At 40.5% G+C, this 13,657-nt stretch overlaps 1 protein-coding gene across 1 annotated transcript in view; it reads left to right on the top strand.

Moving 5' to 3' along the window:
* The first annotated feature begins 1,043 nt into the window (after positions 1 to 1,043).
* carmil1 (capping protein regulator and myosin 1 linker 1) overlaps positions 1,044 to 13,657 on the top strand; it is a 175,194-nt gene continuing 162,580 nt past the window's right edge. The window contains 1 exon segment of the mRNA XM_084311676.1: positions 1,044 to 1,340. Within this exon segment, the coding sequence (XP_084167802.1) occupies positions 1,301 to 1,340 (40 nt within the window). The 5' untranslated portion in view covers positions 1,044 to 1,300.

Genomic DNA, 13,657 nt, shown 5'->3' with positions numbered 1-13,657 from the left:
TGATGGCCTGGGGATAGAAGCTTCTTCTGAGTCTTTCTGTGCTCGCCTTGAGACTCCGGTATCGCTTGCCTGACCGCAGCAGTTCAAAGAGGCAGTTGTTCGGGTGACTGGAGTCTTTAATGATTCTCTTAGCCTTGCCCTCGCAACGCTTGTAGTAAATGTTCTGGAGGGTGGGGAGCCCCCCTCCAATTGTGCGTTCGGCTGAACGTGTCACTCTTTGTAGTCTGCTTCGGTCTTGTGCAGTGCTATTCCCAAACCAGGAGGTGATGTTGCCGGTCAAGATGCTCTCTATTGTACATGAGTAGAAGTTCTTAAGGATCTTCTGGCTGACTTGGAACTTCCTTAGGCGCCTGAGGAAGTAGAGGCGTTGTCGTGCCTTCTTCACAACACTGTCAATGTGTGTGGTCCATGTCAAGTCCTCGGATATGTAGGCTCCGAGGTACTTAAAGCTGTTGACTCTCTCAACCGGTGCCCCGTCGATGCTGAGGGGGCTGTAGTCCTTGACCCCCGACCTCCTGAAGTCCACAATCATCTCCTTTGTTTTGCTGACGTTCAGGGAGAGGCTGAGACCAGAGAAAGACGTTTGTCTTGTTTACATCAGGGTCCCCCATTTTCAATTCATAGTGACATTTATGACATACACAACATATGACATCATGACATTTATGGCATAGGGACATACATGACATACAGGTATATAGTACTGTTACATTTGTGACATATACGATATGCAATTGTTAATTGTTATTGTTAATTGTTGTTTGTTATTGTTAATGCACTTTACTGTTACCTTGCACTCTGGTTAGATGCCAACTTATTTTCGTTGTACTGTACTTGTGCAACTTGTGCTGTATGATGGAGCAATAAGTGTAATCTAATGTCCTTAATAAAGTAATCTATCTTGGAGCCACCAGGTGTCGCAGTTCACCAACTTCAAGCGCCACGGGCCAACTGTTCCTGGTGTGGAGAGAGAGAGCGAGAGAGGAGGGATCACTTGATTGGAAAGTGGAATTTTTTTGTTCAGCTGCAAGTGAGGGGCGAATACTCGCAGCACGAAGTTGTTTTAACTCGTAGTTTGTCTCCTTTTTCTCATACTCGTGGTATTCTTCATTTCAACCTGGTGGTAATGCGTCGGTGTAAACATGCGTCGTTCGGAGCCAGGAGCCGGACTGGATGCAGAAAGTAAACAACGGGTCTTCGCCAGGTAGTAGTGTTGTTGAGGACTGTTATTATCTAGAGTCTATTAGATTGTGCTCTTTTTTTCTATAACTCTTCGTAAAGTCCACACTTTTGGGCAAACATGGCTGAGGATAAAACGGATATTCCCAAAGAACTACACGGTAGGATGATGTACTTTTTTTTTTGTAATTTACTTTATATGAATTGTTATTGATTTTAATAATCAACTCCACCAACGTTTCCCATGGCAGTGTAGAACATAAGTGACATTATTATTATTATTATTAATAATAATAATAATGTTAACCTTTATTGAATCAGACAGGTGAATTAAGATACAAATTCTCATTTACTTGCCTTGAGGCGTAGGCTGTATTGAGCTACCTGCGTTTTTCAACCACTTCCTCATTGTGTGTGTGTGTGTGTGTGTGTGTGTGTAGAGGGAGGGGGGGGGGGGTATTTGGGAAGGGGTGTGTCTTGCGAAATTCCTTCAGATTGTGGGGAACTAACACCACACTCTGAAAATGTGTAGGCCAACACTGTTCTATTGTTTTGTTTTTTATTGCATTATTTATCATTCATGTACAATATTTTTATATTAGGAGTAGGATTATTGCAATGCTCTTTGATTTTAGTACGCTCTCAATGTTCATATTATGTTAAACAAGAGACAGACAGACAGGCAGGCAGGAATGACATTTTTCATCTTCAGTGTTCAGCTCATGGTTATTTTTCAGCAAGTTGACCCAAAACTGCGTTTTATCTAATACAGTTGAAATCTACATTGAAACATGAAGAGAAAAACAGCATTGAAACCGCCATTGAAATCAACATTGATAGTTTGATAGCTTGGAATGGAGCACACTCTTGACTCGTTAGTTGTACAAGTCACAATATTTGCTTTGTATATTCATGATCCCTGGAGGGAAAACATTTTTCATTTTGGTGACCGCATGACCTTTCCTGTGGATATCGAGGGAGGGGTGAGTGTTACTCATTCAATCCCCCACCCAGATATTTCCTGCTGGTCCAGGGGATTGAACGGGTGACATGCCCGCTTCTTTAACTATTCTCAGTTTGTCCTGACGGCGGCGCTAGAGGAAAGGTCACAGGGTCGCCGAAATAAATAGGTTTCCTCCTCTAGGGGTCATGAATATTCACAGCAAATGCTGTGACAGCTCACTCCCTCAGCTATACAGTGTATAGTATACACCCACCCAGTGTGGAGTCGTTGGGGTGACTGGTTCTCGATCAGGGGTGCAGTGGTAATATGGGAACTGGTAACACGCCGCGCACGCGCGTGCGCACGGGTACGTGCTAGCGCACAGAACAGATTTTTTTTTTTTTATAAATAGCGAAGCTGAAAAAGGTAGCAGGATGTAGCCTTCAATATATAAAGAAATTATATTGTCAACAGATATGGTTAAAAGACAATGACACTGTCACTAATGGCCTCTATGGATGGAATGGCATTCCATGGCAATCACAGACACAGCCCATCGTTCACACCAAACTTGATGAGGGGGCAGGGAATCAGGGATTCAATGTGGAACGCTCTACCCAAAGCTGTAAAGGAATGTGAATCACTACCCACTTTCAAAAACACTCAAAAAACAACTACGGGAGACTGCAATTCGAAACTGGCCCCTACAAATGTCCTAACCCAGTTGTACAGTAAATTACCAAGTATGGCTTTGTCAGTATTCCAATGTACTGAATGATTGTATTATTATTCTTCCAATGTGATTGCGTGGCAAATACATTTCTTTGTAAGAATATATCTGCATTTTGTCAGTACAAGATTAATCAGTGATCACATTGAATTAAAACATGATTATTTCCAGTGCCACGATTATTTATTTCAAGATAAACAAACAGGCAAATAGCCTACCTTAGTCAATCTGGACAAATACATTAGGGCCTATAGACTAGAAAAAAAGAAAAGCTGTTTTAAATGCGGTTACTTGCCTTGTTGTGGAGTGGCAGCACAGCTGTCTCTGTTGTGGGGGACAGTGGGATCATTGTCAAATGATCTGTTTGTATTTGCGGGCGGGGGCGTGGTTGAAGACGCGCTTTTGTTATGGGTGGCCGGGTACTTAGCGCACAACAAATGGATAGAGCGCATTTTTGTGTGCGCGTACACGCGAGTACACATCCGTGCGCGATCGCGCGTACTTCTGCCGCAGTGATCTAGTAACACGCCGTGTAACCGCGTGTGTGCACGACTGCACCCCTGTTCTCGATATGCGCAGGACAGATGCAAACTATAGACCTGTTCGCTGTTTACAAACATACCGTGTTCGAGCCAATCAGCAATACCAACTGAGTCACGTGACTAAGTTGCCCCGGACTTGCGCGAGCTGCCGCGCAAAAATAATACGACGGGGCTCTGCCGCTCTATGGCGAAACCATGACACTCCCCTGACTAAAAGATGTTTAAAATGAAAACGGCTGGATGTTATTTTGCCAAATCAGCATGGCTGTGAGTGAGTCTTTCACCTTTTACATCTAGCTTTGGCATGGATTGATTAAAATGCAAATATATTGTAGTCTGCCCCGTTGTTCTGACCAGGATTACGTTCCTTTCTGCCCACGATGATGCACCACGCGCACACTGAGTCTGACCGCGAACAGGTCTATAGCACCACCATGTGTCCAAATCGCCCCGAACTCTACGCTGCACTCCCCGTAGTAGTAACAGAAACTCAGTGAAACTGGGACAAGAGGCGCACTATAAATAACGTTTAGCGGAAAATCTACACATATCATCTGAAAAAAGGCATAGATGAAAAGATTCAAATGAAATTATTTGATCCATTATTTGGATATTTCCCCCCTGGCCATGCTAACTGCAACGTCTGAATGGTTTGAAGTTGAACCCTTTGTATAATACACATCATCCTCCTTCTCCCTCCCTAGGGATGGGTACCTTTCACATTTGAACCGATACGGTACTTGAATCGATACCGGTACCCAACGGTACTTTTTTCGGTACTTTAGTCTCAATTTTTTTTTTTACTACATCAGTCGTGAAAAAAATAATCCAAACTTCAAATAACTACAATTTCGACAGTTTTCGGCTTGCCATTGCTCCGACTGCTTTGTTGTTGAATCAAGTCAAATCCTAGGTAAGCATATATTGTGCGTGTGAATGTTGACATGAAAAAAAAAAAGTAAAAAAATGATATTTTATTATTATTATTTTTTCCTTCGGTATCTCACTTGAATCGATACTCGGTAGTACCGACGTGTTTCGGTTCGGTACCTCAAAAGTACCGAATTCGGTACCCATCCCTATCCCTCCCCCCCTGGTTCCCCATCACTCACTCTAATAAAGCAGAAATTCCATTAAAATATATATTTTTTTAAAAGCAGGTTATCATGCAGGGTTCTCACAAGCTGCAGGTTATGCTTTATTTCTTTTGTTTATTTACTCATATAAAAACAATTACATATAATATAATCCACAATGAGGGGCTTGCATGTGGCATTCTCCAAGAAGCAAAATTATACTCAGATTACATCAATATAAAAAAATATTATAAGTAGGCTTATGCCATACTAGTGTTGTCAAAAATATCGATTTTTCGATACATATCGATTCTGAATATTTAAAACAGTTTCAATACTAATTTCCCGCAATATCTATACTTTCTATTTTCAATTTTTGTATTTATTTTTTATTTTTCAAGAGTCACCTTTTATTTTACAAAAAGTGATGTTTGGTGAAAGTTACATTTGCACTTTATTAATCCCAATAGGGAAATTCATTCTTGTTTGATGATCAAGAGGCACCGTTTATTTGTTTTAATGAAGTTTGGTGAAAAAGCAAGTTATTGCACTATTAATCCTCAATAGGGACATTCATTTTTGTTTGATCAAGAGTAACCTTTTATATATATATATTATTATAAATATTTTTTTTAATTAAGAATGGTGAAAGTTAGGTTTGCACTTCAATCCCAATAGGGAAATTCATCTTGATTTGATTTTTTTTGTCAAATAAAAATGTTGTGAAGGGCCAGATTAAACCGAATATATATATTTATCATATATATATATTTAATTGTATTTGTATATTTTCTAATATTCCCTGATATCCCTTGTATATTCCTTGTACAATATGCATTGAATATCCATTCTAGCCTACTGAACATCCCATAATAGTCTCCATTCTACTATTGGTCGAGACCTTGGTGCCAGGCTGCCATACCCCCCAGACCCAGTTCAAACGTACCGCTCAACATGTACGAACAAGCCCTAGTTCCGCGTAGGAATCTGGCTACCGCACCACTAATGGGACTATTTGTTCATAGTGCGTATATATACTGCGCTACTAAAGTAGGACTTCCTTTTCAGTCCAGTTTCTTACCCTCCAATAGAGTCACAGACGTAAAGCCTCCCCGCGACGCCACGTGTGGGAGTAAGGCCAAGTTCGGCCTACCATCGGTATTGAGACATCGTGTATATTAATATTTGAATAGTCATATTTGGCACTATATCGTCGAGTTGGACGTAGTCTATTAAGCTAATAATAGTCTGTTAATATATAGTGCTTCGTGCGGTGAGAATACTACCGTAGTCAGCACCCCATCGTTTCGGGCAGAAAACTGGCTGCTTATCCAGGATGATCGACCCCATGTGAGATTGCACCCGAGGAGCCCCAGAGCCGACGAGCGAGTGGACCTGTATACCGGATTATTCTACCGACGACAGCCCGCCTTCCCAGGCACGGATTATGCTTTGTATACGTTGATTATTCCATGGATAAAGACCCCCGACACTGCCGTGTGTTGGAACCCCCCCCCCTGGAGAGGACGCAAGGTGAGGAGACGCTCTGCAAGACGAGGTCGCTTCACGTCTCTCCTCCGTGGACCGGAGGACGCCGGCCCACAAAGAGTCCATCTGCTTTCATCTGCGGTCCAAGGATCGCCGGCGCATTGAACGGCACTACAGTGGGTTCACCTGGGATACCCTTGGCCGGATGAGGCAGCCGGACTCTACCCCCCCCCCTTCCTACTCCTGTCGGCTTACAAGCGACCGGATTAACCCCCCCCCCTAGTGTATCCAGTCTATAATCATTAAAGTATCATTGCTGTTATTCCTTAACTATTCCAGGTCGTATATGTACCACCTGCGCCTTCAGAGATTGGACATTCTCTATTGATATACCGACGAATACTCTTGCCATAAAAGTGCATACTAATTCCCATTCATAAATGTGATTGATTTGATTAAGTGCTTGCTCTACACACCATCGCTGTGTAGAAATAAAGACCTATTTCTAATTCGTACATTTGTGTTGGATCCGTTTCATCTACGTGACAGTGTTCATCATAATATATTTATGCCGAGTACTGGGTGGCCGAATATTAAGTAGAAAGGTAGTGGTAGTAAGTATCATATCTAGTAATACAGTCAGGGAATTGTACCCCTCAGTTACAAAAAACAAAGGTTATTTGAATGATTTCTAGTTTTCAAGAGAAAAAAATCTATTAAAATCGTAAATCCGATTTAAAAAAATAAAAAATCTGAGATTACATTTTTAGGCCATATCGGCCTACCGTTAGTGTAACCGATATAACCTTTATTTACTCAGGCAAGCAAGTAAGAACAAATTCTGATTTTATTTATTGTCAAAAGTATGCATAATGTTATGTTAATTCCACAACAAGACATATGTAATGTTAATTACCTGAAAGTATTCAGTTTTTTGGGGGGGGAAACCCTGCATATATCGGTATCGGTTGATATCGGTATCGAAAATTAAGAGTTGGACTATATCGGTATCGGTAAAAAAGCCAATATCGAGCATCCCTACCCAGCCCTAAAACAAAGGGTTTTAAAAGTGTTATATTTCTCTTCTCTTATAATACCAGAGAGAAGGTGAGGAGAATCGACCAGCAACAAAAGCTAAAAAATTAAAAATTAAAATTATAAAGAAATTTATATTTTAAGATTAAAATCTTTTCCCCGTGGTATCGAAAATGGTATCGAATAACGATACTTTTCAAGGTATCGTATCGAAGTTAGAAATTCCAGTATCGTGACAACACTATGCCATACTGCTTTAAGTTTAGAGGAAATAAAGTAAATAAACTACAAATGACAGGAAGAAATTAACAAAATACAACACAAATAATACAAGCTCTATGAAAAGAAAGCCATCAGACCACAGTTTGTAATGCTAAATACGTGTAACTAAATGTAACCCCCACAACTCATGTGGGAAGTGACAAATTCAAGAAGAAGAAGTTAGGTCTGTTGCCAGTGCAGCTCAGAGTGGAACAGCTGAAACTGAACCATTTGCTCTATACAGGGACCTTACTGTGGAGTAGCCTCCCACTAGTGGTACACTGTCTGAATCCAGGGAGGGGTTTAGACGCCAGGGCTCACCTCTGGGGTAAGATAGAGGGGTTTAGATGTCGGGTCAGGTCACCTCTGGGGTAAGATAGAGGGTTTTAGATGTCAGGTCACCTCTGGGGTAAGATAGAGGGATAGTGAGACAGACAGGCAGGTGTTACAGAATTGTAATTTCAGTAGGACATAATTCATTGTGATTTTTACATTTTGAATGTACTTGAAGTATTGTTGTTAATGTTATGTGTTACTGTCGGTCTTGTTTTATGCTATCAGGGACCATGTTGGAAATAAGTGTTCTTCACTTTTACATGTTGTCCCTTGAATGTTTTATGTCTGCTATATCCAATACAATCAATCAATCAATCAATCAATCAATTGGAGAGCTTAAGAAGAACAATATTGAATTACCTTTTTTGAACAATGAAAACAACGTTAAAACAAATTATTTTTATCCTCTTCTTTCGTAAGGCACCTGAACGAAAGTGGATTCAGCGTCAAACTTAATTTATTAGTCAGCAAAAAAACAAAGAGACTGAAATGGGTCACGTAATGGTTCACTAGGCGTGGAAAAGCCCTGCACTGAAAAGAAATGTATAAAAAAAAATTAAATGTCTGGCAGCAACGGTTGCCAAATACTTACTGTCAAATTACAGTAAAATACCCCAATTAAAACAAAGTGGAAAAGCAATTAATTTACATATTCTTTCTAAATTTGAGGTATTTTTACATATAATTCAATGTAATTTAACATTCAATTAACACTTTAATCGCCATGGGTTAAATTCATAATTTACCATCCCTCGCCAGCTCTATTTGTCTATGGAGAAGTTCCCCTTCTTTGCAGGGCTATAACTTTTTAAATTCTATTGCTAAATTGCCATTATTACGGCCCATTCAATGTCCTATATGTATTGTTCAGGGTGTAGCAACGTTAAACTTTTTCATTCACATATTCATACTAAAATATGGTCTAAAGTATAAGTATGTTTTTATCGTTTTCTGCAGCTTTCTTCAGAACGTGATTTATAGCCCTAAATGCATTATATTGATGATCAAATACAGTTTGGTAGGAATCTGTGCGAGATAAAAAATTTCAACTGGACGTGGTTCTAGACGTTTCTACGCATCATCTGATGATGACCGGATGGGCGGGGGATCGTTTATAATTCCGTGGGCAGCGTTAGATGATTCATCCAGAGTGGGTCATATGTTCATCAGATCAGTTAGTATAGAAGACGTTAGAAAATAACGCTGAATCTTACCGTGGCTTCCTCGCGCCGCTGGCAGATGAGCCTGGAACAGAATTTTTTCTATTATGGGATGGAGAAATGCCCGATCCATTTCCAGGTTGTATAATAGTATATACGTCCAAATCATGTTGTTTTTTCGAGTTATTTGCACCCTTCGATGTTCACTGTGTCAATACGGAGTCTCTCTAACGATAGCGAGTGGCCGGACCACATATGGATGAGCACTACCGGTTCAAAGGTTAATTTCCAGTTGGCGATCTGCCGATCGGCCACCAGATGGCGCTCTTGAACCGCTAGATAGTTGAGAGGAGATCAGCAGTGTGTCTCAGGGCTCCGGAAAGGAAATATGATTTCGATGACAGATTTTTGAAATATTGACATCAAAGACGAGTTACGGCGTCTTCGGCAGAATGAGCATGGCTAGGAATGACGTGAAAACTCGTCCGCGGCGATCATAGTGTTAAGCAATGGAATAATCCTGTAATTAATTTTTTGATCATTTCAATGATCAAATTATCTAAATCAATTTACAGATTACAACCTTTATTTAACTCATTCTGCGGCAATGACGAAAAAAGTCGGGTTTTAATCGTTATTTCTTTTATTCGCTATATCCATACATTTTTCATACATCCAGCCTGATGTTATCATTGGGAATGGGTCTGAGATCGCAAAAGGCCAATACCGCCGCCTAACGCCTTGCGGCCGGTATTGCACATAATTGGAATCCCTCTGGTTTGGGCTGTGCATCGATCTAAGAATTCCGGTCCGGGTTTTCCTTCTTGGGCAAGAATAACATTATAACACACGGATTGGGGACACTGGGAGCACCGTGGATTCATGTGTTTTGGTTGATAAACGTTGGACAGACGACCGCGAATCAATATTTGGAATGGCGATCAGGTATTGGATTATTCTTTTTGCAGTACATCAGATGTGAGGTAAGGACTCTATGTTACCAATCTTGGGTTAATCCGATGTTTTTTTCGTAACGATCACATAGGGCTGGGCGATATGGCAAAAAATCATATCGCGATAACGATATGATAATGTTATCATATCATTCGATATCGATAATTATCGAAATTGTTATAAGTAATTTTTTATTTTATTTTTTTTAAACAACATATGTATGTTTATTTTGCAGCAATTCTTTGTCGTTGCCGCCATCTTTAGTGTTACATCCCCTCACACTCCAGTTCTCAGGCTGCAGCTGGTTTAAAAGCGAAAGTAAACCGGCTTCTCTGCTGGCTGTGGCTCCAGGGGAGTGCACCGTGACTCATGACTGGAGTCTAGCTCTGCTAGCACACATAGCCTACTGTGTACAGACGGTTTCAAACTGTATTTGAAATTAGAAAGCAAACAAAATAAATGGACAAGAGAAAAATAAATCTCAATTTGGTCAGTATTGTCATTTGGACAAGCAAAGCCATTACTTTAAGTTGCAGGCAAGAAAGACAAGTCTGTCCACTGTCTCTGGTTTTAAAACTGCCCTGTTGCAGGTAAAAAAAGAAAAACGATATTTTTTTTTCTATTTTTTTTCTCTATCGATTATTAAAATATATCGCGATATTTATCGTTATATCGCCCAGCCCTACGATCACAACGTGTCTGTGTGTGTGGTGTGTGTGCCTGCCGTTGGCTGCGACCAAAGCACGGAGGGGCGACTTTTCCTCCCCCGCTTTCGTGCGTGCATGATGAAACATAATACCGATAATCTAGCGTTTATTTCAGAATGATTCATAAATCAAGCGACAAATGGCACGATTTCTAAGGAAATGCATTGAAGTGCTGTTTGCTGGAGTTTATTGGGATTCAACATTAGGGCTGACCTTCGAAGCTTCGAATTGTGTGATTTAATTCAAGGTGGATCGCTGTTGTCGTTTGAACAACTTCAGATTTCATGGGAACTACCAATCCCCCAAATCAAGAATGTTTAAGATGAATGAAGTAAGATTTTGATTATTTGAAATATGGCCCGTGTAGACTAAACTATGCACAGAATTATGTCAGTCTACAAGGTCCAGCAATGTAGACCTCAACTACAGACCAATTATCAGTGAATGTTCATGCATTTTTAAGAAGGGCTACTTCCACAAAAAAACAAAGAACTCACCAAAACATCTCAGTAGCACCTTATCTAAATGTTCTATTTCATATATGGAGATTCATATTTATTTATGTATTGCATGCATTTCTAAATTGTATTTCCTATTTTGTTTATTCATCCCAGTATCTTTCTTTCTTATGTGTGGAATTCTACAAGGCATTTACATTCACATTTACATTTAGTCATTTAGCTGACGCTTTTATCCAAAGCGACTTACAAGTTCTGTACGACAGGTCATCAGGAAGGATACAACTCTATGAGCTGAGTAACAATATTCATCAAAGTGTTGTGTGTTACAGTGTAGGTTAGTTTATTAGGACAAGTGCATGACAGTAAGGTTAGTTAGGGTTAGATTTTTTAAATTTTATTTCAGATAATGGTTGAAGAAGTGCGTCTTTAGTCGACGGCGAAAGATTGGACGGGATTCGGCTGTCCTAACTGGGGTGGGTAGTTCATTCCACCATTGTGGGGCAAGGACTGAGAATAGGCGTGTAGGTGGTGTATATGTGTTTGAGGATGATATCCTTCAAACAGGCAATAGTGATGATATAATTTGGGCTGAGCTGGGTTACTTTCCTCCAGTGTATTTGTCCCCCGGCCCCACCCAATGGCCCCATGCACACACACACACACACACACACACACACACACACACACACACACACACACACACACACACACACACACACACACACACACACACACACACACACACACACACACACACCGAAGTAAAAAAAAAATTGAAAAAAAATTTGAAAAAAGAATTGAAAAAAAAATAATTACTTTTATTAATTTTTTTTAAACTTCGATTTTTTTTTTTATGTTCGAAGCTTGTGCCATCGATCAAAGCTTCGAAGTATTTAAGACAGCCCTATTCAACTAACAGGATCACTCTAAAACTATACTCATATTCACCACGGTATAAAACGGAAATGTATGTATGAAAAAAGTATCTGTTTTTTGCATGTTGACCGGAAGAAACTCACTGACAATCGACATGTTTATTAGATCCATAGCTATAATATTTAATATAGTTTTAGCACTCGCAAACACCTGCATTATCCCCATTGAACAAAGTGCTGGCCTTCTTACCACACGGTAAACAGCGACCTCTAGGCGCTGAATGAGTTAATGGTTAATATTTTGATCTAAAGTAATTTACTGTATTGTTATGGCATTTACACTTAAAAGTAGAAAAACGAAAGTGAATTTCCCGTGAAAAAACATATATATTTTACAGTGTGGGTCTTAATCCTCTGTCGTCCCCCCATGTGTTTGTGATCAGGAAGGCTCGTGCTGCTCTCTGTCCGCCGTAATGTTTTGATCCCGTCTCGTGACCTCATGTCCAGGCTGAGAGAGGAGGAGCATTCCACCATGATGTCATGTAGAATCAGCCAGTCAGTCTTTTTCTCTCTTTCTCTCTTTCTCTCCTTCTCTTTCCCTCCCCCTGCCCCCCTCAGTTTTTCCCCCACCGTCCGTAGCTCAGATGCCTGCCAAGGCTACAACCGATAAACAATAATTGTAAACTTTATTTGTATAGCACCTTTCATACAAGAATTGCGGCCCAACGTGCTTCACAGCAGTAAAAATGGACATAATGAGCATAAAATGGATAAAAGCAGTGCAATAAAATAGCTCTAATTTACAATGCAATAATTACAGTGTGGATGTAATGAGTCTAGGTGGCAGAATGTATTAAAAGGTTAAGGTGAAGAGAGGTTTTTAGCTTACTGTTGAAAATATTTAGTGCGCTAGCCTCTCTAATGTCTACAGGTAAAGTGAGCTAGCCTCCCAAATGTCCACAGGTAAAGTGAGCTGGCCTATACTAGTATATTATAATACTATAATTGTTGTGAAGGATCAGATTAAACCGAATATATATATTTATTTATGGATATATATTTAATAGTATTTGTATATCGTTTGATATCCCTTGTATATTCCTTGTACATATACACTGAATATCCCTTTAGTCTACTAACAGCCCATAATAGTTTCATTCTCTCATTGGACAAGAACTTGGCGCCAGCAGCCAAGCCCCTTGGTTCAAGTTCAATCGTGCCGACGAACATGTCGTTACTAGCCCGGTTCCGCGTAGGAATACGTCTGGCGAAATACGAATGGTACTATTTGTTCACAGCGCATATATATATGGCGCAAGTAAAGTAGAACTTCCTTTTTTTAGTCCCTTAGCCCTTAGTTCTTTACCCTCCAACCTAGTGGCAAGACGTTAAGCCTCACCCACGATACACGTGTGGTGCAGTATGGTCAACTTGGCCTCAGAATGGCATTGAGACATCGTGTGGATTAATAGTTGAATTGTCATAGTTTGGCACTGTACCGTCGAGTGGGACGTATTTCTATTAAGTTAATAATAGTCTATTATGTATGGTGCATCGTTCGGTTAGAGTTATACAGTGAGTAGTACCCCCATCGTTTCCTCGCGTTATCTAGAGTCTTAACCAGGCTGGGCAGACCACGTGTGGTGCTTTCATCCGAGGAGTTCTGGGCTAGGACGAGTGGACCTGCACATTGGATTACCTTACCCGGACGACGGCGAGCCCTACACGGCTTGGATTATCTACTTGCTTTGGGTGCTTTGATTTATGCCATGGATAACAGCCAACACTGGTGAGTGTTGGAACTACCCCCCGAGAGGAGTCCAGGTGAGACGGCGCTCTACCCCGAGTGAGGTCGCCTCACGTCTCTTCGTTGTGGACCGGCAGCTACCGTCTACAAGAGGGCCCAACTG

Source organism: Notolepis coatsorum (genome assembly GCF_963971535.1).
Source record: "Notolepis coatsorum genome assembly, chromosome: 4".
In the NCBI taxonomy this organism is placed as follows: domain Eukaryota; kingdom Metazoa; phylum Chordata; class Actinopteri; order Aulopiformes; family Paralepididae; genus Notolepis; species Notolepis coatsorum.
This window is presented reverse-complemented; position numbering and strand designations above follow the sequence as displayed.